The sequence below is a fragment of the Venturia canescens genome, chromosome 1, assembly GCF_019457755.1.
Source record: "Venturia canescens isolate UGA chromosome 1, ASM1945775v1, whole genome shotgun sequence".
In the NCBI taxonomy this organism is placed as follows: domain Eukaryota; kingdom Metazoa; phylum Arthropoda; class Insecta; order Hymenoptera; family Ichneumonidae; genus Venturia; species Venturia canescens.
In genome coordinates this window covers 13,093,561-13,121,332 of record NC_057421.1, presented here as the reverse complement: position 1 = coordinate 13,121,332, position 27,772 = coordinate 13,093,561, and the positions used below count along the sequence as shown (strand labels likewise).

Here is a 27,772-nt window from a genome sequence, read left to right as displayed (position 1 = left end):
AAGCAATATTCAACATTTATCAAACAGCCGCGAACATACGCATAAGAGGATACAAACACATGAACAAACAGTCGATCATCTTCCTCATATTGGAAGTACACGCACTCATTTTTCGGCTCTGCTCGTGCGAGTAGAGCTTTCGCAGCCAACTCTGCGGGGAAAGCTTCTCCAGGCAAGTGTATATACGTTTAGAGTGTTGGCGGCGCTCCTAACGGATTCCGCCCACACCACATCACAATGCTCCAGCGGAGAAGACCCTTTTCCGTGGCCCTCCATCGTTTTTCTACCCTGAAGGTAGAGATACGCCCCGATAGCACTCGAGCGCGTACACAGAGATCCGCAGATTGCCCACCCTTATTCCCCATGTGCAATTCGCTAGGGGTCATCGTTAACCTCATCCAAGCGTGAGATTCCACAAAGCGGAAACCATTAATATCCATGCTTGACTCCCCATCATCGTATCTCTTCCTCACTCTGGGCATTTCCATGATGATATATATTTTTTTTTATTATTTTTTTTTCGTGCTCGCGCCACGTTGGCTCCAAATCTTTTTCTAATTGCGAGAAATCACGTTCCTCAGAATCGTGTTGAAGTAAAAAAAAAACTGTATCGGTCGAGAGGTCAGTTTTGCATCGTCAAACAGTAAAAATGACGATGCTTCATTTTGACTTTTTAGTGATATTTACCCGAATGGTGAAAAGCTTGAGAAAATGTAGTTCGGGGTTTCAAGATGGCTTTACCAAGAAGAGTTTAATGAGAAAAAACAGGAGTTTGAATGCAAGGTTGAATGGGGATGAAGAATAATGGACGAAGTCTCCACTTACGTCAATTAGTTTTTTGTTCGCTTGGGAATAATCGTCGGTGTGCTCGCCTTTGTTTTATTCTTTTGCTCTCGTTGTCGTACCGAAGACAATGGGCTAGAAGAAAGTGCGAATGTAGCGATTGGCTAGATTTCTTTGGTAACTGATCCACCTTTTTTCCCTTCATTTCACCGTCTTTGAATTCTTCTTATTCTTCGCCTGTCATTCGTCCCTTTGTTCAAACTCATTCTCTCTCAGGTTTCGCATTTCATGGATCGCCACAATGATATTTCGACAGTAAAACCTATATCCTCTTCTCGTACTGGTACAGAAATGGCTCTCCGCGACGGTTGATGAGTTAGAGAACTCCTGTAGATAATTGAATTGTAGCCAGACGAGAGAAATTAAGAGATACGGTTAACCGACCTTTTGGCCCAAGACTCTCGAATTCACGACCGCTAAAATGAAATGATCCATCCATTATTTTATCATTCTTTTCCTATAACTTTGATAATTAAGAACAATACGTTTATAAAAGCAGAGATTTTTATTTGTATCTTCAGCATCTCACAATGTTCGTATTTCTTTGTATAGTCTTCGCATCACCAAAGATAACTTTAGGATTTTATTGGCTTTTGTACTGCTTTCTCAATTAATCGTTACTATATTTTCAGTCTGCGGTGAATCCAATAATAAAAATGGAGATACGAAGAATCGATATTCAAAGAAATTTCATTTAACTTCATTCTCTGTAGCAAGTCTGTTATTCTATTTTAAAATAAGCATCGTGAGGGAATATTTCACTACGCCATACTAAAGTTTAAGCTCCCCCTGGTATCGTATAATTTGTATATACTGTCACTATGGGGTTTCTGTTCCGGGAGTGACATGACACGAGAGAAAAAAACGAACTGCTGACCGGTTTTTTCATGTTGGGAGGGGCGAGACCATGAATTTACAAAAATTGGGCACTACTCAACGGAGAACAAACATTTTTTTATTCGGCGTTATTTCATTCTTCTTTCATTTTATTACGAAATATGCTGGGCTCGAACAGTAGAATATTTTCTCCTGGTGAATTTTTCGATACAATTATCATTTTTTTCCATAAAAAAATGTTTAACTACGTTGTTAGGAGACAGTGGGGTAATTCCGGACGCTGGGTAAATACGGACACCACAATATCTTTATATTCCGAAATCCCCACTTTCACGCATCACATTGTTCAATAAGTGATTTATTTTCTGCGGGGTAAGACCGATCATAAAATTTCGTAAATTTTGATCTAGTTTTTGCCTATACAGTAAATTGATGAAACTACAGGATAAACGGTTTCAATGTTATTAAAAAAATTCATTTAATATCCTTATTCCACATAAGAATCATTAGCGCAGTTCAAACTTGGGTTTACCCTACTGTTTTTTAATCATTATGAATTTGTGAAAATTCGCAGTTTGGGGTAATTTCGAACGGCTTGTTTGGGAGAATTCCGGACGTTCTTCTCTTACCCCATATCGATTGATTTTTTTAAAAATTCAGTAACGTCATAAATACATATGAAAGAAACACCAACGTATGACATTGAGTGCATAAATGTAGCAGTGCATGATGTGAAAACAAAAAAGTTATTTTTCTTTTGAAAAATATAAAAATTCACCATCCGAAGGCTGGGTTATACGAATCAAGTGTGAAATGTGGGCTCACAAGGTTGCACAAGCGAAAGTACGAGTTGAAAATATGTTTGCGATATGTGTAGCTATTTCTAATGCAATCTAGATTCAGCTCAAGGGCCGTCTGGAATTACCCCGGAGGTTCGGGTTGAATTTCCCTCAGGCGGTCGGAATTACCCTAATTTCCCCTAATGTTTAACAAATTGAATAAATACATAGTTCTATTGAAGTTCACATTGATTCCCATCAATTCCCAAATTGGCACTGGACGTCAATATCTCATTCGCTGCATAGAAAAATCATTGAGTGTAGAGAAGGAAGCAGAGCATCAGGAGTATCCGGGGAATCATTGTTGAACTGCTCTCAATTGTGGAATGTTCACCGAGCTCAAGTTATAACGAAATACGGTGAAAGCAGGAAGCAAGCAAATCGAGCTTATTCACTGTACTTTGTTTTTATTCAAAGCAGTTATATAGAACTGAATAAGGATGGAATTTCTCGACGAGAGGACGAACGATATCGTTCAAAAGTTTCAATGAAGAAAACGTTTGAAAAGTTGGAAAGTCGTTAGTTCATAGTCTCGTTGGTAGAGGACATCGACGAAGAGGGAAAGTACCATTTGCGAAGCGAGTTAAAGCATTCCACGAGGGTTTTCACAGAACTTGAGGGTTGTTGTGGGAAAAAGAAGACTATACGAGAGTACAATGCACTATTCTACAAACGTATGTATATAAGTTTTTTATCATGAATACATCTGCACTCGTACCCACAGCGATGATAGCTCCGTGGTGTATGGCTCCGACGATCACTAAAGTTGAGCAGCCTCGAGCGAGAGACCAACAGTCCATTGAACGTCGCTTAGTCTTCCACGGGTTGAGGCATCAATCCTTAAGCAAAAGGCCATTTTCCCAAGCTTCTGTTGATCCCAATTAATTAAAGACGAGTGAAAACATGGCTGCGTGGATCGGCCGAGTTTTCTGCGCAGATGCGCCACGCTACTGCATTGAGGAAGAATGACAATGGCAAATATTCTCGGGAATGTAGAAATTAGGCGACCAAAAATCTATAATGTGGGGTCGAATTGATGGGACATTATAGCTCGTAAAAATTCGTGAGGATATGTCGAAGAACGATGAACGATGAGTATATTCACGTATATTTTTGTTATCACACAGTTAGTCGATACTTTTTACAGAAAATCAAACGCTTTCGCTTGGGTTTTCAGCTATGACGGAGTATCAATATCCATGCGAAAATATCCATGTGAAAGAATCATACGAAAAAAAAGTAACAACAGCCAACCATTGTCAGCACGATATAGCGTCATACTTTATAGCTTCACATACACGCTCGACCTCCTCCTTCTCCAATAAATGCGGGAATAATCTCTGCACGTCATCTCATATTTACATGAACTTTTGTTGGCCGCATCACCAGCAAAATTAGCATGTCGAGCGCGTAACGCCGTCCATGGACAAGAAAAAATGTGTACGTTCATCCGATCGCGAAAGAAGAGCCCTCATTAATTTATTGGAATATTTTTTGACTTTTAGTTTGTTGTTACAGTCGAGCCGAGTGCTGCGTGTAAAGCCTGCATAATCCTTAACAAAGGATCGAGAATTTTTGTTTGATGAAATAAAGGAAAAGTTGGCTGTTCTGCCTTGCTCTTTACTCAACATCTCTAATTACAATTTGCCATTTCTCTTGAGTTATTCACGCGACACAGAAAGCTTTTGGTCAACTAAGCAAATTAGTTCCAAATGGACTCTCAAACTTTCCTTGAGGTTCTATTGTTGACCAAAAAATGGTCGTCATTGGATTTTTGTTTGGATTTCCCGATCCAATTTTGGTCGAAGGTAAAAAAAAGCGTGACAATAGATTTATAACACGACCATAAAAAAACGGCGATCAATACATTGCGTGGTGTTTAACACGAAAAAGAAGTTGAGAAAAAAACGGCGGAGGCATGGATGTGGCGATGGAGAGAAAGCGAGAAAACAGAGGAAAAGAAAAAAGAAAGCATAGGCTAAGAATCCTGTCTTAATGGCATGTCATTCGGGATAAATTGCGTGGCATCGTTGTGAAAAGGGGGAGAGTACGGGAATCTACCCCGAAACCCTTACAGCCCTCTTGAACGACCGAACGAGTACGTGAGTGGAATTTGTTTAAGACGGGAGTAACGACCACGCTTGTACCTGTCTTACCTGCTCTATTTTCTACACTCCTCTAGAATATAAGAAAGCCTGAAAATGTAAAGGGGCGTAACGTATGATCGTGAAAGTAAGAATGTTGCTATTTGTGGCCTTCTGTGTGCGAGCACTCGATAAGCAACGGGGACGCTCGCAGTAGACGCTGAGCGCCCTGTGTTCAACCCCCCTTGCGAATCTTGTTACACGGGCCAGGAAAGAGTGACAGAAAGTGAGGTAGCAACAGAAAGAGATAAACTTGATGAGATCAAACGAGAGACCGAACTGGAGCGTGTGCTTCTTAGCGAATCTGTGCACCTTTGTTGCCGCGGATAACAAGTTGGTTCATCCCCCAAGAAAAAAAAAAAAACGGTAACCACTGACTTTAAAAACTACGAGAATGAACAGATGAATGTTAAAATAAAGAGGAAGGAAGAAAAAAATCGAAGCCGACATTCAGGAGTAACAAGGTCTGCATGCAGTCTTTTGTGTATACAGGCAAGTCTCGCTCGCGAAGGTTAAAGAGGTAGAAACTCTCGTTGTGTTTTCTTATCAGAATTAGGGGATATTCGATGTCTCCTTTTTGCTCCCTTTGTGCCCATTACACAATCCCGTCACGACTCGTGCTGTTGGATTTTTTTCTACATCGATCACATCTCTTCGGCGTCTCGGTTCCCCTTCTCCGGTTAATTTACTTCCTGATTTGTGAGAAGGTGGGCGAAGAAGTTGATGAACGAATATTGTGCACTAAATATCCAGCGTGACGAATAAGTTCTATTGGAATGAATATCGCGGTGAAAATTACTTGGAATTCTGCTGAATTGCTATCGATAGCGCTCACCAGAACCACTCGCTAATGAGACCAAATTCATGCTCTTCTCCACACAAGCCTCTTATGGATACTCGATGCGCGAACTCAGACACACATTTGTTTCTCCCCGTGCAATACGTGTTTGTAGATATTTTCAGTGAAATATTCTCGTATTCACGCCAAGCCTGCGCTAACACACCGACGATCGAACACACAGCATGCATATGAAACTGCGGCTGCATCTCGAACTGGCCGTTTCGCATTCGTAACTCTCCCTCTCTAGAAGTGAAACTCTCGTATATCCCATTTATTCATTCATTCAATATAAACTCGACTCACACGTTCATGTATATATATAGAAAAGTTGGGCTTTGGCTCGAAACTGCAAACAATTACCATGCCGAGATGTTGAACCGACTGAGTGAGTCCGCCCGTTTACGTGAATATAAATATATTAATATAGCTTCAACTTAGAAGGTCAGCAGGTAGCGAATTTTCGGCTGCACTCCGATAAGTCTATCTTCAAAATCTCCGCCGCGATATAACTGAGTCAACGTTCTAGAAATATCTGGAAGAGCGACAAAAAATAAAAAGAAAAAACAACAATGCGATCAGTGACAGGACATTGAACCCTGAAATTTTGGTAATTTGTGAATCTAGTGTTTCTGCTTTTGAATACTCTTCAAAAAGCTGGTGACAGAAACCGGAAGAGGCTACATCGGTGACTCTTTCAACTCGTTTACAAGCATTGAAACTTCCTTTAAGGAGGTTGAAGCGTATCTTATGTTAAAACTATTTTCCAACTTGGCACGTTAAAATTTTTTAAACAGAAAGCTTAAGACAGTATTAAACTTCTGGCGGGATATGCTGATCGTTCACCGTCGTGAAATTGAGATATTTATTGTTGAAGTTTGCAATTTTTTGAAAGCTTCCATAAGAGCCCAGGTTTAACCTTGTCATTTTCGACAATGAATATCTCGATTACTAGGCGGTGAAACCTCTTCAAATTTTTCACACATAATTAAGCGCTATTCAAGAAGATTCAGGTAAATTTTCAATTCATTATTTTGGAATAATAAAATCTAATGTATTTTCAACTTCCTTAATGTTATGAGAAATCTCTTCGAGTAGATAAACGAAATGGGAGTTTTGAAAAAGTCAGTTATTTAACTGTGGAGATTAATACGAAGTGTAGGATCGAAAGTTCTATTTCGAGTTGCAATAACAATATCCGATTCCGTAGAGGCAAGGTTCGTATGTGTAAATAAGTTTTTCGTTGTTCAAGATTCCTTTCGATGTGTCAATATAAATGTAAATATATGATCGAATCGAATGGAAGATGGACATGAAATTCTCCAAATCGATCCCAAGAGTGGAGTGTCCGTCTATTTTTACCTCCCAGAAGTATGCTTTAGCTATAAATTACTAAAATACGTATGAATTCGAATCATCGATCGAGGTACTGGAATAGCTATTGGCTCGTTCCATTTGAAAATTTCGCTATTGAATAGCGAATGGTAACGGTCATTCTAAAATTATTCGAATGTTATATTTATACGTGAAGAGCGGCAGGCTGGTTTTGAATGAGCCATAGACAAAAAGCTCTCGGTAACGATAAATTTGAAAGTGAGAACAATGAGGCTGGTCTTTTATTCAGTGAAAAAAAAAACGAAAGAAAAAAACAATAAAATAAAAGTATCTGGGAATCATCGGTCGAATGTTCGTTTGCAGATGAGATAGAAAGAATCTATGTACTACATATAGCAGTTTAGAATATGCTCCCTCTTGGATTTTCGTCCACGCGTGTACGAGTGTGGACCAATAGAAACGTGACAATTTCACATTGTACATATGAGCATATACAACACATACGTACGAAGAGTGTGTGCAGACTTGAAACTCTCTTTTTAAAAGAGACGAATGACTAGTTTATATCGCTTCCGGTTTTTCACCTTTCTCCTCTCTTCGCCTGTTTCCTCGTTTCCTCGTTCGTAACTCCGCTCGATCCGCTTTTCATCCCCGGCTCTTCCCAAACCATTTATTCCACGATGCCCAGGATGCTATGTACGCCATTCTAGTGTTATATATATACATATATATCTATAGGACAGTCATTCACTTGCTCATATTTGTCCGCATGCGACATGTGTATTATAGCTATGGATCAAGCGTAGACTCTGGCGCTCGTCCATTCTCATATTCGAACAGTCCACGATGCATAGTCATAGCTACGTTTATTGATCCGCGAGTTTTTCTATGTGCACTTTCGTACGATAAAAACCCTCAAAGTATATCAAAAAGCGTCCACGTGAATAAAACGTAACTGGCATAAAAAAAAACATGAAAAAGAAAAAAGAAAAATCAAAACGAACGAAATGTTGATCGAATTTGCGAATGGTCAATCCGAAAAGCTTTTACCAGTTTTTTTCTCCATAAGCGTGTGCAAAAATTTGTTTCCCTGTGCACATGCACATTTGTCGATCCTTCCACGAATTAGAATAGCCTCGAAAAACATTAAGCCAAAAAATATCCGGATGGAGAAAAAAAATGATAAATTAATCCTAACAAAAAAGGAGTTTACACTTCACAAAATGCCACTAAATATCGAAGCCCGACAAAGTATGTAAAGATGCTAAATACGGGAAGCTTTTCGTCATGGTTCGTATAAAAACTTGCAAAAATGTTGGATAGTTTTGACCCCTGCAATTAATGAGTTGTTGGAACTTTACACGTTTTATTTTATACAGAAGTGCACGAATTCTAACGCTCAATTCTCAAAAATACGTAATTTCTTCATCCGTATAATGGTCGAATAGTGATTTATTGTTTCGTCTTTTACCAAGTAAACAACGTTTTTCGCTCAGAGTTTGTCAATTGATAATGTGAATTGATGGAACGAAAATGTTCCAATACTGCGCCAACGTCATACCAAAAATATCATGCGCACTCAAATGAAGTCAAAACAATTCAACGTCGTTGCTTGTTAATTTTCTACAGAATGCAAGCTTGACAAGAGCTCACTTCGGCTCCAATTTTAAATAGTAGCTCGTGGTGGTCTCGAGAGAAGTAAGCTTGATTTTTTTCCGAAGGAGAAAGAGTGACATTGTTGAACGAAACTTTATTAATTTTAAAACAACTTTTGTGAGTTTTATAAAACCATAGAGCAATAATGCAATGAGCAATACAAAGCTCTTAATGCTAAAAGAAAATATGATGCAAAGACTATGAAAATAATGAAGGAGAATGCGAAGGAATAGAGAAAAAATAGAGTGAGACGTCACACAGTGAGAACGAGGGGGAACGATTGAGATGAAGAAATGATTTCATGCGACACGAACTCCGTAGTCTCGAAAGAGATTTCTCGACGATCATGAACTTCAATAGAAAAACGAGCATTCGAATACGAACGCGAATATCAGTATGTATTTCACGGCGTGCAGTCTACACGCGCATTTTAGAGTGGAAAATAGTGAGAACTCTGGGTTTTCCCTGGTAGGCTCTCTTCGTCGTAACTTGCACTGGGTGTGCGGTGTCTCTTCGCCTGAGTTGAAAATCGACACGTTCAGTGAGTTTCCCGTAGCAAAAATTTCGGTCGTACACGCTTAAAGATCTTGGTGTGTAGCCTACGGGGTGGAGTTTAACCATGATTGCAGCGAGTGAGCGCGTGACCTTTCCTGAAACGGTTAACGAGGAAGTCTATATAACGCGGTAGGCCAGACGAGCAGAAAATGAAAAGAGAAAGGAGAGAAAGAGAGACACACGGAGAAATAATGACGTAAGGCATGATTCTGTGTCTTCGTCTGTAGGAACTCAATAGATAGAGAATCGTGTGCTCAAAATGGAGAAATTCTGAGAAAAGAGCACGCTCTAGAAGAATAGAATCTTGACGACAAAGAGAGAATCACAGACGACGAATAAGTGGAAGAATGAAATAAACTCAGAGAAAAAATAACGTGGAAAAAGGAATGTGGGAGGAAGTTCCTTGTATTTTTCACAAGGATTATTCAAATCCTGGAGAAATTCAGAATACACAGTCAAAAGAACTTTCATTCCCTTTCGCGTTTGTTTTTTCTCGTCTCCGATTCCTTTCCTTCGTTCCTCTCGAATCTCCATCAAATAAAGGAATGTCATCTTCTTGCATTGAGCTTGACACCAACAGAAGGAATCGTGAGCTAGTTTTTCCACATGCACAACTGTCCTTTCCTCTCTCTTTCTTTTTTCATCTTTTCGATGTCCTTGAAACTCGGATAGGAAGATGGGGCGAGCAAAGTTAGGAGAAGAATGAGGATAAAAAAGTCGCTGCTGCTTCCTTAGCCACGTACAGAGAGGGAATCACGGGTAACCAAGTACGCGTTCAGCCCTCGGAAAATTTTTAAGTCCATCTTGCCACCGCAAAGAATAGTGGAAGGAGGCTGGCTGGCTCCCTCTTTAATTTAAAAACTTAACCCGGTACACGTGAGCCTGTGCGCTACGTGAACGCAGCCAGCGGCAGAAGAATTCGTATTAAGTTTTCATTTGAGGAAAACGCAAGCTCGAAATGCTTGCCAGGAGTGGACTGTTCGTGAAAATGTACAAGGAGAAAAGGAGAAAGAAAGTGTGACGGAGGGTGGGAGAGGAGTAAAGGAGGTATATGTACTACGGGAAGAAAGAGTTTGCCGAGGAAAAACTAGGCAAAAACGCGGATGGAAGCAGTGTAGGAAAGCTTGTAGATGGGGATGAGGCAAGAAGGGGGGATAAGAGGTGCTGAATCTCCTTGCTTCAGGCTGTGCGAGAGCTTACATGTGCGAAGTCTATTTTCCCGTTTCTCTTCCCCTTGGATTTCCCCCTCGTACTTTATATACATTACGTATAGGTATGGAAATATACATATTACATATATTCTCTAATCAAAATCAGAAGGGCGTACTTACCATGTATAAATTGAGAATATATGGTCTTCTGATTTTATCTGAGCACATGTATAAATATATATGTAACGGTATGTGCTCGCCTTTCTGCACTCACGTTTTCTCCTTACAGTACACACTGTTAGTACTCGCATTCGCGATTCTCGGATACCAAGTTTCCACCCTCCTTACTGTATCCTTCCTCTCTGCCAAAGTTTGGAACTTATCCCCCTCGTGTATGGCTCCATACTCTGGAGTCCTGCACCTCGGCCCCTCTCTGGCTCTCTATCTCTCTCGTTTCTTGGTAACCGACGATATAGCTGCGATGTGCTTATACGAGAGTTCCTTACTCTCTCTCGCTCTCTACCTTCTTGTCTTCCCTCTCGATACTTTTCTCCCTCATCCCTCTAGCGCTCTTCGTCTCTAGACCTGTTTTATTTAGTCCAGAAAGAGTACATTTCGCGCAAGAGATTGAGAAATGACGCAACGCGGGAGGCTCCCAACGAAACACAATGGAAGAGAGTAAGCGAGAAGCAGAGTAATAAGGGTGAGAAGGACGAGATGCATCAGCGGGAGAAAATTTTCCAAACGAGATTGCGATAAAGAATCTTGTCATTTTTCTTTTTCTTTTTTACTAATTTGCTGGCTAATTTTCTATTTCACACCGCGAGAGACAATATCTTCGTGGCTCGTTAGATATCTCATTTCCCGCGAAATTTCTTGGGCTATTCTCTTCGCCTCCTGGGGATCGTGACGCGATAAAAATCTTCTGCGAAGGGAGAAGAAAATTTCTCTTTTCCGAAAGCTCTTATTTTTACGTATGTGACTTTTTAACTTTACTTTTCATGAATAATTGATTTTTTTTTAATTACTTATGGCCCAATAACGAAGTGTCATTAAATTCTAATGTGAGTTTTTGGTTTATTTGTTACACTAATAACTTTATCTGTAACGAGTGAAAATATAATCTCCAGCTTTATAAATGGATAATTGAAGCCGTCGATGCGAGCTCTTGATTCAACGCTGGAAAATCAAAGTTTTCCGTGTAGTTCGCCCTTCTTGAAGTTTCCAGCACTAACATAATGAAGGACGTTGAATTTGATATCACAGAACAGGACCTTCGAGCTTTTCGAACTGTGTGAAATTTTCCTGGTCAGCGTCGAGGGACTCTCGAAGCCATTTTCAAATGAAAATTTTACCTCGGCCCCTCATCGTTATATTCACTCAACGTCTCTTACAGGGGGCAACTGGTGGTCGCGATGGAGAATGGATAGAACAGTGGTTCGGGGTACCCCAGCGAATTAACTCGCTTGAATGTGAAACTCAATTTATACCCGCTTATAAGTTTCCTTATTCATTTCCGTTTTCCGTGACCTGCTGTACAGAAGCGTGAAAAGGTATAACGAAGAAAAGGCAGGCCCCCAGAAAGCGAAAGAAAGTGAGAAATCTTCTTTTTTTGTCCTTGAACGCGCTATTATCACTTGGCGCCTTTTAGGATAGAAATTATTAATTAAATTCATACGCGCCTTCCCAATACTTGAGCCCAGAATTTGAAGCACCAAACAGCTCGTAACAAAAACATTATTCACCGACATTCAACGCTTTTCAAAGAGTGTGGTAATTAAATAATTTTAACTCCGTGTATGTGAAAACTGAATTAATGTTAGAAAGGAACAAAATTTTAGCATGTTTTTCGAGATTCTTTTCATGATTGGAGAAACAAAGAATGTGAAAACCATTCCAATATTTACCAACTCCGTGAGCCAGTCAGAAATACCCCATACATATTACGGTGCATATAGATGCATGCGAAAATATGTATGTATATACGTACAGGGATACAAAGGTACACAGTCTTGGCCTGAGGACTTCGGATCTCGAGGGATTCTGTGTCTCGTATGCTCGGTCTCTCTTACCTTCTTCTTTCTCTTCTCTCGTAGAACCAGTCTCATTTCTATTTTGGTAGTAAATGAAACGTGAGTAAATATAATCAAAATGAGCATTGTTACCAGTTCAGCGGAGAAATGCCCGGAGTGGAGGAGGCTTCGGATTACACGCACAAGGGCGAAAAAGGTACATTTGAATAAAAAATAAAGGGCGCTGCAGGAGAAAGAGAGAGAGAGAGAGAGAAAGAGCACAATCGATTAGGGCGGGATTAAAAATGCTGTGACGTCACAAAACCGACATAGTTGCGTATGGGATAGTCCAGCAGTGCTCGCTTTTTTCAATACTCGACGTCGAGTCACTGTTATGCGTCTCGTGACACAATCTACTGCCTCGAACGTATGATCCAATATCGTTCTATTTTGCTTTTCCATTCCAATTTGTAACAAAGATTTTTTAGAAAAAGTTTCAAGGGCTTGTTTATTTCGGTAAAGACTCTTTAGTTTCGATGATTTATCAACATTTTTTTTCATATGGCATGTTGTATAAACGGTTTAATCGTTGTAAGCAATCCTGAACTGGGGAACCCTCGTCACCGAGGAAAAATCACTGCGGCACCATTGTGCTTTCCTTCGGCTTTTTATACTCATGTATCCATATACTTATGTGTGTGGGCGCGTGTCTATGCGCGAGTTGGGGAACACCCTGTCGATTCGTCGAGCCTTCAATATCCCGCTGATAAATTACACCTCGTGGACCATCATACCATCTTTGAGCTTTCTCACTTTCGCTTCTTCTCATATACCCTCGCTCGCTTCTTTCCGTACGCCTCTCCCACATCATACTACGGTTTTCTTACTCGGTTTCCCCCTTCCGATCCACGGTGACATCGTCATCGGTGAGGGATAAAGAAAAAAAAGATGAATCGACACAAGTCACGCGTGCTTTATGATCCGTCAAAAAATGTCGACGTGGCAAACCTCTTCGTACAGTCATTCGTCGTTGTCGAGCTTTGATGCTTCTTTTTTTCGTTTAAAGACAAGAAAAAAACCTTCGTCGATTTCAGTGCGATGCGATTACTAGCTTTTCAAATAACCGTACTTGAATTTCTCGAACAAAGAATGTGTCGTGGAATAGCATATTCCACGAAACAATCCACGGAATCGTACACGAAAGTGATAATTATTAAAAACAGAGTTTTCTGTGATTGGATTAAGATTTGAAACGCTCATAATGGATGGGGATAAAATGTTAGGATGACTCAAATTTCGAACAGCTAAAATCTTGAATTTTTAAACTTCGAATGATAATTTGGAGACAGATCAATTCGACTAGAGCTTTGAATATCAAAAATAAATAAAATAGAAACTTCAAAGTTTGAAGCACGTTTACGTCGAAAATAGAATGTAACAATCGCTCATAGAACGACGAATAAAATATAGATTTTCCGAAAATTCGACTTTCACTCTTAGCATTCATACATTTCTACAACTAGTAATACTCCGAATATTTACAATTTCGAAAATATAATAACGAAAGACTAAATATCACTGAGGTTGAAATACTGAAACACGAAAAAGTCGAACGGTGAAAATAATGTCGATCGATCAAAATAAATAATGCAGCGGAGCTCAAAATACACGTGTCTCATTTATTCACTTACTCATACCGGTGATCTCCGATTTTAAACATCGCCATTTTGACTTTTAGCTTTTCGAGCCGTCGATATTCTGCATATCTAACTTTTATAGGTTCGAAAAATTGGATTTTTTGTTACTCTATATTCTGGTCTGTCTATAAAACAACTACTCTCCATTTTGAATTCGAAAATATGAACTTTTGACATCCGCATGTTCTGTCAAAATTACATTCGAAATGAAAACTATATTTTCGAGTAAATTCGAATTCAAAGAAGGAATATTCGATTAAACACGTAATCTGCTAAATAGTCGATCGGAAATAAGAATTTCGAATTACTTATTTTTCTCCAATCTGATCTACAGCTTTTAAAATTTCGAAATATCGACCGTTCTACAATTTGATTATTTGACATATTGAACCCTATTCGCTCATAATTATTAATTATAACACTTCTACTAACTGTTTCAAATATACTCGTGCTTGTGACACGAAGAAAAATCAGTGTTATGAATACAAGAATAGTCGAGAAGGTTCCCTTACCGAGTAAAACAAAATAATGGAGCTCGTAAGAAACGTGGATAGTGTTCCAAATCGTTCAGCATGCGATATACATAACTAGACGCTCGTAAAACTTCAAAGTAGATATAAAAAAGCGTGGATAAGAAACCTAAGGATTGCGCGCGATGAAGTGCTCGACGTGGGTGAGTCGACCCGATTCAAGCTCAATTCCTCGACTTGTTTTTGTATTCAGAGACATGTGTACTTTTTAGTACAAGGACAACATAGTTTTTATAATGTTAAAATGATGAGCTTTAAAAATCAAAATGAAAACTGATGGTCGAGGAGGAAAAAAAAATGTTTCATTAAGGAGAAACTAAAGGAGAAAAATCCAATTAAAATCATTTATAAAGATTGGGCATGCTCGAGGTTCATGCTCCATCACACATGTATGACTAGGGCAGACTATAAAGTTGAATGTCACGTGGTGTACTTTATGGCTGAGAATAGCAATACGTAAAAAAAGTGAGGAGAAAATGGAAGTTTTCTACAGCCCATCGACAGAATGAAATTCACTTACTCAAGTTTCGTTGAGCACGGAAATAAGATGTCGAGCGCAGTCGCTGAAAATGAGAAAAGAAACGATAAAAGAAAAAAAAATGATAAAGATAAAGAGAAAATAAAATTGCGAGCCTACCTGGATGAAATCCGCGGAAACTGCCCCTCAAATTTCGTTCTTATGTACACTCGCGCTGTGTCTGTTTTTCTTCTGTAGAGTGCATTATTTGCCACCTCCCCCCTTTTTAAATATGCAGCCTCCGACGTTCCGGTGAAGAATTTTGTGGAGTATCTCGAGAGTCTTAGCCGTTCAACGGGTCCAACTTTTGCCACTTTCAACAACTTCAATCTTGCTCGCTTCTTTCCTTCATCCGAGGTATATGCGATGTTCCCATTGGGCATCTTTGCCAGTTCTGGTTATGCGGTTTTCATTTTTATAGAAAAAGTATCGAAATTACGTCGCTTATAAAATAATACAAGATTATTTTTATCTAGAAACTGAACACTCGGCTCGTTTCCATAAATTTACGTCCAGTTCTGTAAAATTTAGCGTCACGAGTTCATCGTTAGGGTCAATAAACGCAATACATTTGAGAATTCCGGAGGAAGCAGGCTCGCGCGATCGTAATGACGCGGAGTTCGCCTCCTTCGGAGATAATTGCTATCCTTCGACGATGACATTGAATCAGAAAAATCGGGGAGCAAATATAATTTTATGATAAATAAAACCGGATGTGCTATAATCATTTTAATGATTGTACAACAACGGTGATGACGAAGCACTGAGAATATTATGGAACAATGGGGATTTCAGTTTGTTTTTTAACTGGAAAGTCTTTGAATTTTCAGATGTGAAAACCTAATAAGAGTGGATACTAAAAAGTAGTATAATCAGTTAATAATCTTTGAATCGTTTGCTCCATATGATGACCACAGAATAATTACATAATTTAGAAATAATTTGTTTAGAAAACTACAAAAACAGTTTTCTAAACATTTTAAGTAAATTTTAAAAATAATTTTGAAATTGTTTTTTCCACGAGATGCGAATTCAGTTCTGTCAACGTCAAAGATTTCGAGTTGTATGATATAAATTCAGGAATTTAACTGAAAACTCCAAAGTTTTATTTGTTTAGTCTTTAGACTGTTTTTGCATAACTATTAAATGATATTCAGAGTGACATAGTGAAATGACGCTAAGAGCTTTGATCTTGTTGAGAAAAAAAGTTTATAGAAGTGTCGAGATAGATCTGGGGGGTATCATGGACTGCCGTTTGGGGACTGAGCTCAGCCGCACTGCGAAATTCCCGAAATTCGGTTAATTCGAGCTCACGATTTCCCCTATGACGACAATTGAATTTTTTTTTCAGCGAACGTAGAGAATTAGAAAATTCAATTGCGTTGAAACATTTAATCGAATGAGGAGCCATGAAATACGTGTACAACAGTGCGTAGATCCAATTACTTTTGCTACGTCTCTTCAGCCATATCAGTATGCATAAAACGAAAAAAAATTTCACCGAAATTTTCACCGTAGACTAGATTCTTTCTGAATACATTTTTTCGAGTCCGAATACGCCTACGAAAATTCAATTGCATGGAAAAAGTTTAAGAAAAAATCTTCCTCGCTTTTCTATGTTGAACAAACATTTTTTTGATTCCGTCATGCCCACGTATTTATTCGAAAAAAAAAAAGTAAAAATCATATAACGTTTCAAGAGCTCGTCGAGGGAGATGAAAAAAAAATCGTCGCAGTATGGAAGCTTTGAAACTCAACACTTTTCGTAGTTCCAGTAGCCAAACGAATATTGGCTGTGATACAACGGAGTTTCAGTTTTTGGATTCTCTCCTCTCATATTCCCTTGTGGTACACGATTCTTCAAAAGCGTTATTGATTTACTGTGTGGTTTTTGTTCAGAGCTATCACTTCTCAAACGCAAGTTTTTTCTTTTTTTTTTTTAACTCGATATCTTCTCCGGCAAGTTGTAATACGGAACGTATCGATGCTTTTGTATATTCGCACATTTATGACCTCGGAAAAAAAGAGTCTTGAGAGGAAATAACGCATCAAAGTCCAGTGAATAAATGATTTAACAGTCGCATGTAGCCATATCAAAAAGGAGTTTAACATGCCAAATAACCAAATTGTAGAACGGTCGATATTTCGAAATTTTAAAAGCTGTGCTATCAGATTGGAGAAACATAAGTAATTCGAAATTCTTATTTCCGATCGACTATTTAGCAGATTACGTGTTTAATCGAATATTCCTTCTTTGAATTCGAATTTACTCGAAAATATAGTTTTCATTTCGAGATAGTTTTCATTTCGAATGCAATTTTGACAGAACATGTGGATGTCAAAAGTTCATATTTTCGAATTCAAAATGGAGAGTAGTTGTTTTATAGACAGACCAGAATATAGAGTAACAAAAAAGTCAATTTTTCGAACCTATAAAAGTTAGATATGCAGAATACCGAAGGCTCGAAAAGCTAAAAGTCAAAATGGCGATGTTTAAAATCGGAGATCACCGGTATGAGTAAGTGAATAAGTGAGATGCGTGTATTTTGAGCTCCGCTGCATTATTTATTTTGATCGATCGACATTATTTTCACCGTTCGACTTGTTGGTGTTTCAGTATTTCAACCTCAGTAATATTTAGTCTTTCGTTATTATATTTTCGAAATTGTAAATATTCGGAGTATTACTACTTGTAGAAATGTACGAATGCTAAGAGTGAAAGTCGAATTTTCGGAAAAATCTGTATTTTATTCGTCGTTCTATGAGCGATTGTTACATTCTATTTTCGACATAAACGTGCTTCAAACTTTGAAGTTTCTATTTTATTCATTTTCGATATTCAAAGCTCTAGTCGAATTGATCTGTCTCCATATCATCATTCGAAGTTTAAAAACTCAAGATTTTAGCTGTTCGAAATTTTACTAATTCTAACATTTTATCCCCCCCCCCATCCCCCCCTCCGCCGCTCTCCCGAAAGCATTCGTCCAATTTATTGAAGTTTTTTCTATTTATGTGTGTTGCAGGACGGCGAACGAGAAACTTGGATATTTTAGGTGGAGTATCGAATCATCATATTCCACTATTGGATACGGTAGAGGATAACGACAATCGTGAGTTGATCTGTCGCATAAATAAATCGCATTTTATCTAGATCATTACTTTATCGGATAGTCTAGAATGCTGTAATAATCTATAGTCCTCAACGTTATTATCATACATCAATAGATATACGTACTCGGGCTATTCATATCACACAATAATGTACAAATTTATATATAGATATACGTATTTACATACACGGACATATTATACCCAGGACCGATCCCTTTATTTGCTTTGTCTTCGATCGATAAGAGGGACAGCGAAGGGGGGAGGGGATAAAGCGAAAGAGTGAGGCATACATGCCCGAAGTCTCTTGGCAGCAATTCGCCAAGCGAGTATGTAATGTCTACCAACCTTCTCGAGAGCTCTCCTACCCTGGTAAACTTGTGTGTACTATTACGATGTATTTCATGACAACAATAGAAAGAAAAAAAACTCCACCCTTATTTTTCTCGATTCCTCGATAGCTTCGAACTCGACAAAAAAGAGACTTTCTTTGCCAAGGGTTAAGCATATATACGCTGCAACGTACATTATGATACCTGCGGATACTGACGCAGTGCACTTCGATCTTTCGTGCATCTGGACTAATCGGCGCACTTTATATATCGAGCTCTACGAAACGATGAAAAGCTTCAATAGCTGTGGGCTTTAATAGCATTTATTAACTAAAGAACACAATAAAGATTCATATAAAAAATACTTAAATACTTTTTCCTCTACGTTTATGGTGTTTCCCTCGTTGTATTCTCTTCTTTGAGACGCTAAAGAATTTGACCGAAGGCGATCGCGTGAGACACGTTAGTCTTGCCCGCGATTCAGAACTCAAACGTCACAGTCATTGGACATTGCCAGAAATAAAAGATCGAATGATTGACATTATCTGTGTATCAGGTATATACGGAAACTGTCGATCATTCGTTCAAACACCAAGCCCCGATCTATTTTCCCTTCGAATTTCACCCCACGATGATGATCCTGTTCGAAGATGCACACGATTTCTATTTATTTTCGTATATACTCGTCAAGCCTGCTGCCACTCACAGAAACAAATATGTATTTCCATAAAACATATACGAAAAAAAATATGACTCAGCAGGTTCTTCCTATCAGATATCCATCTCGTTAACCAAACGTAATTGAGCTTGTCCTCCCTCCCTTAAACTTTATTTTTTCCCCTCTCGCTGTGGCATATACGTACTGATTGTAATTCGATCCACGTGCGCTCGATGACACGATATTCCGCAATTGCCCTGGGAATCTCTTTTCGCCAAGCCTGGGTACACAAATTACGACGAAAGGCGAGAAAGCGAAAGTATATATATTTCGATAAATGGGCGTGTATGTATATAGTGACGCTACCGCGTTTCTAGTCATGGACATATCCAAAGATATACATTCCGAAAGTTAAAAGGATGAGGCAAATATCAGGCTGGAAGAAACAGTGAGTGAGGTCTTGACGATCGAGTTTGCGAGAGCGCTCGCAGCTCGACCTCGTTGGCGCCGATGTCTCGCAGTAAAATCGAATCGTCGGAGAGCAAGGGGATACTGTGCGCGTATAAAAAATAAAAGGAGAAACATTAATGGAAGAGAAAGCGAGCGGTGGAGCTGAAAATACAACTCGATTGCACGAAGGAACAACCAACGATAGAATCTGAAAGAATATACTGGAAAAAAATGCAGAATGTGAAAACATTCATTGATTTTTTACTCGGTGGTGATTCAAAAATTTTCTATTATCATTTCTGGTGATCTCACGCCTCATCACGTCTACACTCTAAAACGACAAAAAATCAGATATGATGAAGCAATTGATTCCAAACGATTAGATACGTTTTTATAAAAGGGTGATCATTAGTGTGTTGGCATTTTAACGTTTGTACTTATAATTTCCGTTTTCTACACAACCGTGAAGTCAATATTATCAGTCGAAAATACTCAGTTTCACATAAAAGTTTGTGACAATTTATTAATATATTTCGTTCGCTTCGTGAATTTGGAATTTCATTTAACACGCAAATTCGTCATATCGAGATTCTTTACAGGGCATTTATTCACTCAAACTTATTTTCTTCATTTTCACAATAATCTCGCACTCATGCACTCACTCATATACTCAAAACTGTTTTTATGGCCGCGTTTTACAAACGCATAGATGACAAAAGAAAAAAACAAAGAGAATATGTTGCTTATGCTTATCTTAATAATTGGTGGGATCTCCCTCGTTGGCTCTTTCATGTGTTCCGGGGTTCCCTCACAGCTCTCAATTTGGCAACGTAATTGACTCGGGTGTCCGCAGCAAGGTTGCGAGTTGTGCAGAACGCCCTTGTTATGTTTATCGAAGAATGTAGACGAGCGATATCGGAGGTGTTGGTCCGTCGACGACCCCGGAACGAAAGAGGACGAGTTCGAGGGATAATTTGCGAGGATCGCCGATGAGGATATATTTTAAAATGTAGCATCTGCTAAATGACTCGTTACAAACTATTTTCAAGTGTTCTTAATCCGTCATTGATCTTGATTTTCGTAACTGTCGATATACGCCATTTGTGTGGGTTCACCAAAATTTGCACGCTGTAACACTTCTATTGATAAGTATCTCTGCCAAAGGATTCGTGATAATTTTATGGCCATGAAAAAAATATAAAAAATGAAAAAATAAAAAGATCGTTCAGTAAAACAATTTTGCTGACCTGATCCAATATTCAAGGACGTCGTGGACTCGCGTTGGCTCCTTTCTAATAAACGGTTGTCACGGCTTTCAATAAATTCACTCGATTTCCATTACGTCATAAGATTAATGGTTGAAATATTCATTCCCTGTCGTCAAAGTTGCCAGACCAAAAAGTCAGTAAGCTATGAAATGATCCAGTAATTTGATATTGTAGTGCTACATAATGCTACTTAATCATTCAAAAACATCTCTTGACCAACTAAACTTGGTGAATAATGATTGTGCCACGACGGAATAAATCTTCATAATAATATTGAAATATCATCATCATTATTGTTCAGGAAACTGTAATGGATGTTGAATTTAATCCAACGTGCTCTAATTCTCGATCCTAACCTATGGTTGTCATTAGGAAATTAATAGAAAAGTAGCAATTCATGAAGATTATCAAATTTTAATGAACCGAACACGAAATGATATAGTGAAGAGGCAGGTAAATTGAGAGCTTGGAACGAGAAAAAAATTCTTAAAAACAATTTTTTTCGTTTTTCCTATCAATATGATAAATCACTTTGGAATAAACTGCTTATTGCTCGCCCACATTCAGTTAGCATTTCTCCTCAACGCGGAGGCAAATTATTGGCTTTTAACGAACCTCAAACGTGTCGAAAGTGTGAAACTGATTTATGACATTGATTTTCTAATACACTTGACACGTTTTAGCAATAAGCCACTTTGATTTCAATGATATTCTGTAGAAGAGCAAGCATAGAAGCATGAAAAAAAATTGACAAAATTTTGCCCCCCCCCTTTAAGACGAAGAATAAGCTCAGGGCCATAGCAATAGGTGAAAGTTGTCCGATCGTAAGTCAAAGGATGCTGAATTAGTTAAAAAAATTTGATTTATCAAAATCGATAGGCAACGAAGAGGACAAGCTTGCAGAGATTTTCAAAATAATTTTCATCTCCGCATCTTCCTATCTCGAGATAGGAAAAATAGTGTCCGAATTTCTCGATAAGTTATCACCATTTCGTTCTCAATGTCCTAAGCTTCACTGTTCTTCCGACCAGATGAGTTCATTCGTTGTCAGCGTAAAAATCTTACCACGTTCCCTGCTCTGCGAGCTCCTTTCTTTTCCACTTCCTCCCTCGAAATTGATTCTTGATTCGTAAAATCATAAATCCGAGAAAAAGATCGTGTGCACGGCTGTGGTAGACGGATAATATTATCACGAACGTGGTGGCAGAACGAATAAAGAGGGTGAAAGAAGGAAAGGGCGTGGGAGGAGGGGGGGGGGTCGAGTGAATATTTTTACTTAACGTAGATGCCTGAGAAAGAGAAGAGAGAGAGAGTAAGTGAACAAAAAAAGGGCGAGAAGAAGAGAAGAATGGAAGGAGGAGAATGCTAAACTTATTCGACACTCTTCGTGGAGGAGTTTGTGAGAAGGAGAGAGTGAGAAAGTAGAAAACGATACAGAACAAGGGAGAGTGTGGTGGCTCGCAAGAACGAAGACAAAGTGCTCAGGCAACGGCATGAATATGAACAACGAAAGAGAAACGCGGAATAAAATAATCTCGGACACTTCAGTCGAAAGCGAGGAAATTTACTTTTTGTACTTTTTAATACCGAAATCGCTAGATTGCGAGGATTTGAGAAGTGAAAATCGTGATGGCATCGGAGTTTTGGTAATTAAGGGAGAAAAAAAGAAAGTAAAAATGGGAGAAAAATTATGCATTATTATCGTCGCTCCGTTGAAATTATCACGCCATAAAAAGAATGGGCGAAGGCGAAAGAAGTACTAAAAGAGAATGAATGTAATGGGAGCAAAATACCGCATGACAAAAAATATTAAACGTGACCGGTTACATCTGCATATATTCATATTTAAGTAAAATTGTAATCATATACCTCAGAATTTTCGAGTACTTCCCCATTCGATAGACGAAATACAACGCGATTTAAAAAATTTTAACAATATCGACCGCGACGATTTTTTAGTGCTGAAGTTTCCAGGTCAAGCAAGTTCGATTTTGATTAATTCAATCGTCTCGTGGATCCGACATAGAAACAGTGCTGGAATCCTAAAATTGAATCTCACCTCCCAACGCGTTGAAGTCATTTCGTCGAGTACTTTGTCCTTTTGATTAAAAATCGTGAATATGCTCATCTGATTATTTCTCTACCGATTTATCCTCTGTAGAGGGATGATCTGATAAACGTTGATATGGCAGCTGGTGATATATTTCGGATTACAAAATTCTTGTACCCAATACACACTCACGTGTCTCTGGAACATATATCAAACAAACATTATCCCTGTTTAATGCTGTATTAGCTTAGGTCCCCATGTCAGATCCTCAAAGCTACGCAGAGTTTTAGGAGCTGATTCCAGGACTCTGACCTACTCGAATTTAGCCCCATTCGAGTCAACTCCTGTTCCTTTTTCTGTCAGATTTCTTGAGACCATTGTCTCCGGTTACTCTCACCCAGTGCAACTCATGAATTTATCGGAAGGCCAAGGGGAGCTGTAAAGGTCTCGACCGCAACGGGTGGCCGTTTCCTCTTTTTTTTTATTTTTATTAACTTTCACTTAGTTATCCGAGTGGAAAGTGAAATTTATTTTGACTGTGCAGTTCCTCACCGCGGTAATAGATGAAGAAAAAAAGGAGCCGAATTTCAATGTAGGACTTTTTGTCTAGTTCCTGCAAGGGGAATGAATTCGAAATATGATGGGCGTGAGAACTTCCGGAAGAACACGATCGCGATTGAAATATTGAAACATCGAAAAATCCCGAAAAAACATCGCTTTTGTAAGTAAAATATTCAGAAACTTGGAGCTCCGAATATCAACAATACTAAAAATACAATCGGTCGCTACAGTTTTCGACGAGAAAGATCCTGCTGCGGCTATCAATCCATGAACGCCACAACTCAAGTGCTCTCGATAATTATAATTTTACCCAGCTCCGCGCTCACTAGTCTCCCCCCCCCCCCCCCCCCCCCCTCACCAATTCCGCGGTGGTAATTCATACTAAGAATCGATAGCACTAATTACCGCTAGACTGGAATTGGCCACGTTGACCCTCGATAATGGATGACACCCACAGGATCATTTTTGTAAGCTCCGAATACGACGCTCGCAATCCAATAATAATGAATACGGTGAGATCGACAGCTCAGGATAAAGACTTTGAACTAATAGCGAAATGATGTTCGTCCTATTGGAATTGTTCTCTTTCGTTGAACAACGAAAGTACCGTCAACGCGGATTTTCCAGAGCCTCGAGATCTTCTTGAGGCCTCCGTTCAGAATTATTGTAACTCACCTTTTTTCCACGATTCTGCTCGACATTGATTTCAAGAAGCGTGGTTCGTTCTCCAGAAATGTAAAAGCGCATAAAACAAGTTAAGAATATAAACAGTTTGCTCATTTTGCGGCAACGCCGAGTATCCTTTTGCCTGCACTGGGTCACCGTAAAAATCCTTTTTATGCCATCAACAAACGTACCACTCCGCAATAGATACATCGAAATCGTTCATATATTCAATAAAGTTAGAACGATCCGATGGATTTGCTGAATCGTTGGAAAAGTGACACTGCGATGTAACATACGTTTCGATAAATGCAGTCCTTTGAGTATACACGGACGTTGAAAACATGTGTTCGTACTTCGCGCTCACACCGTTGAACACACAAACTCGTATCGAAACCTAAATTGCTATATCCCAGAGTTAGCCTCGTGTCCATCCGAGAGTTCCCTCTCGTCGTGGAAACTATTTCATTTCACGTCTAGTTTCGGTTTACGATGCTACAGCTGGCATAGTATGCGAAACATTCTTTATAGACCCTTAGATGGCCTTTTAAATGTACAGGCTTGTTCATCGTACGAAATTCCTTAAAAACAGCATTCCATATATTAATATGTTAGCAGTGATATTGAGTTTGTTTGTCACTTTATAAGTTTATTTTTTTACAGATTATTTTTACATTATTTTTTATAGAGCGTTATTTTGTTAGTAATTTATATTAGCATTATTTCTTTACAGAGCGAGAGCTCGCGAACTACACTGAGTCTTCAGCTCAAAAGAGTGTGAACAAGACTTCCTGAAAAAATATTACAGTAGTGAGATAAAGAACACGATTGCAATGAAGCAGAGCAGCTGCGATGAGGAAAATTGAACAGATGAGAAGAATAAAAAGTGAATCACAGATCAAGATCAAATAGAAATTTGAATAACTTCGGTTTGAAAGCAGATAGAGAAGTTAGCGAAGTTATTTTAATAGGCAAAGAATGCCAAAGATACATTCCCGAGAGCACAGGAGAGAAAGAGAGAAAAAAGTAAATCAAGGATCATTTCGAAGGTGGTTTGGAAACGAATAAAATAAACGATTGTTGAAATTTTCCTTTCTGCGGATAGGAAAAGTTGTGATTATTTCTGTACCCTGAAATGGAAAAACGAAAATTCGATTTTTTGTATTTCACTATCGATTTTCCTTCATTTCGAATTATTTGAGACTCAGCTGAAAGTGAAATAAATTAAAGTAAATATGAAAAAAACACCTGAGCTAGTGAGTAATCACGTTACGTCAGTGCATCTGTGGACGAACAACGTTAGTTAACAAAAGGGCTTAATGTAAATCCTATTCCATGTTGAAATGCCGAGGTCATGGCCTTTCTGGGGTGTTACTAAACGATAAATGGATAAGCTCTTCTTCGTCTGGTTCCTACAACTGCAGTGGGACGTCGCAAGCTCGTTGAGAGAGTTCTAGAGCGTAGTATATACAGGACGTCGTAGCTTACGAGCTTTCGTACACATACCTATGTCTGGAAATCGCTATCCAGATGGGCAAAATTGAATTAGTCACAGGAACACTCATAATTACAGTACACATAGTGATAAGAGGAGGTTCCAAATGAGAGGGGAGAGGGCAAAGCGGGGAATGAGGATGAGGAGGGAGCACGGTTCGTGCAGATATACCAGGCTAGAGCATTATATCCAAAAAAGGAACGGAATAAGCCCGAGGATCGTCCACAACCAATTTCACCCCTCAAAAGCTCGCACATTGTGTGCATGTGAGTATATGCTTGGCTCGGTATAAGAAGTCGCTTTTCAGCTACGGCTTCTTTACCCCTTCTCCCTTAAGGCCTGGCAATGGCAGTAATTTTTCCCACGTTAATTTCATGCAAAACTTTCCACCTTCTCTTGTGTGCCAGAGCTGCTCTCTCACCCGCTTAAGCGCATTTTTTTTCTCACTTTCTTCCTCGTCTTCTTCCTCTTAGCCTCTTTCCTTTGTGCCTTATTCTATGGCTGAGTATCTATCAATATGTATATGTGTATTAGTCAAACATGGTTTTATCGGAGTCATAGTTCTTCTATTGGCTCTGCAAGAGGATAAATTTCTAGGCTAAGAATTATCAAACCACGAAAGTTAAGTTATAAACTAGGATTCGAAACTCTTAGTCATTGGGGTGGGGGGAGGTGGGGTGGGGGGGGGGCCTTAAAATCTGCACACTTGTGTAAAAACTGTGCTGATAAATCCCTCACCACATTAAGTTAGTCGTAACTCATCATCACACCTTCATACGTCATCATCATTTCATCTCAACCGAAAGCCAAACGTCTGTTCGTGTTTTCCACCAGCCTTGTGCTAGCCGAAAGATTAAATGGGAATTGGAATCGTATGGGGATCGTGAGTCATCCGAGAAAGCTCATTTTCACAACGACAGCAAGAACAGGTGATGGGCGGATAGGGTTCGGAGAGAAAATGAGGAAGCGTTCAAAGCTTGTATTATAGTCTGCCAGCTGTCGAGAGGAATATCAGGAAGCTAGGCGTTGACAAACGGTACGCGCCACGCCGTATGGATTATACGTATGAAAAAACACAAACTGACGGCCTAGAATAAAAAAAAATGAATTTGAAGGACTTGTCAGGTTTCTACATAATGTTATTTTTGTTTCATCTTTTACTATTATTCGCTTTTCGTCAATAGGGCAGAAACCGCTTTCGAGGGATAATGAACACAAAACTCAATGAATAATTCATTAAATGTGGCTTATTTGATTTACGGTGTATGAATAATGGAATACACTTTTTTTTGTTGCGATATGCCTGGATTATTACCTACAAACGTATTCTTAAAATGATTATTCCCAATCAGACACGACAGAATCTTGTTCCTAGGAACATGCCAGATTATCCACTGATATAACTACTTGTCGTACATTTTCAAGTAGAAATAGTCAGTGCGTCGCCCGACCGTGAAAAGTTGGGACCGTATTTCAGATTTGGAGTGTCACAGAGCTCACGAGTATCGTGTGCGTTTAGTATTTGTCAAAATCGAATACTCGCGTTAGCTATTTTCTCATAAATTTGACGGTATGTATACATAGAATATACACGTATTGAAATTGCCGCTTGGAAATACATCCTTGATGATATACGTGACAGAAATTAATTAACCCTGCTCCAGTGGAACGGATTTCGGATTGCGATACACTTTGACAGATGAATACTCGGTTGGTTATTGAGTTATATACTATGTATCCATGCTCAGAATTTGGAACTCTTGGTCAACTTATTATTGAGTCTGAAGGTCAAATTTTACTGTAATATCTTTCAATTATTTCGTCAATAATATCATTCACATGCAATCCTCGATCCAAGCTGGAAATTATAAAACAACAGTCAAAAAAAATGGATAAATTCATTCGAATCAATTTTTTTTAAGAGATTGGTATATGACGGAGAAATAACCAGGACACCTAACAAACTTCCTGTAATAAATATTATTTGAGCTTCAAAAATATTGGAGGTTAATTCTTTTGCAGTTTTGAAAAAAATCGTTAAGGTAATTCTATCGCTTCAGTCTAGTCATACCACTGCTAACAGTTGAGACTTATAGTAATTAATATTATTGACATATGGATAAAAATGATTTCTTATAAGTAAAATTTTCCATATGCAATCCTTTAAATGAATGTTCGTGCTGAATTATAAAAATTTTAAAAAGTTAGTCCAACGATTCGCGTAGTTTACGTT

The 27,772-nt window shown here is 38.8% G+C and overlaps 1 protein-coding gene across 3 annotated transcripts in view; it reads left to right on the top strand.

Moving 5' to 3' along the window:
* The window catches only part of LOC122410199 (lachesin-like), a 193,129-nt gene that overhangs the window by 120,468 nt on the left and 44,889 nt on the right, over positions 1-27,772 (top strand). For all 3 annotated transcript variants that reach the window (XM_043418324.1, XM_043418305.1, XM_043418313.1), the window contains exon 2: positions 17,978-18,064. In XM_043418324.1, the coding sequence (XP_043274259.1) occupies positions 17,978-18,064 (87 nt within the window). The remainder of the gene's footprint in view (positions 1-17,977; positions 18,065-27,772) is intronic.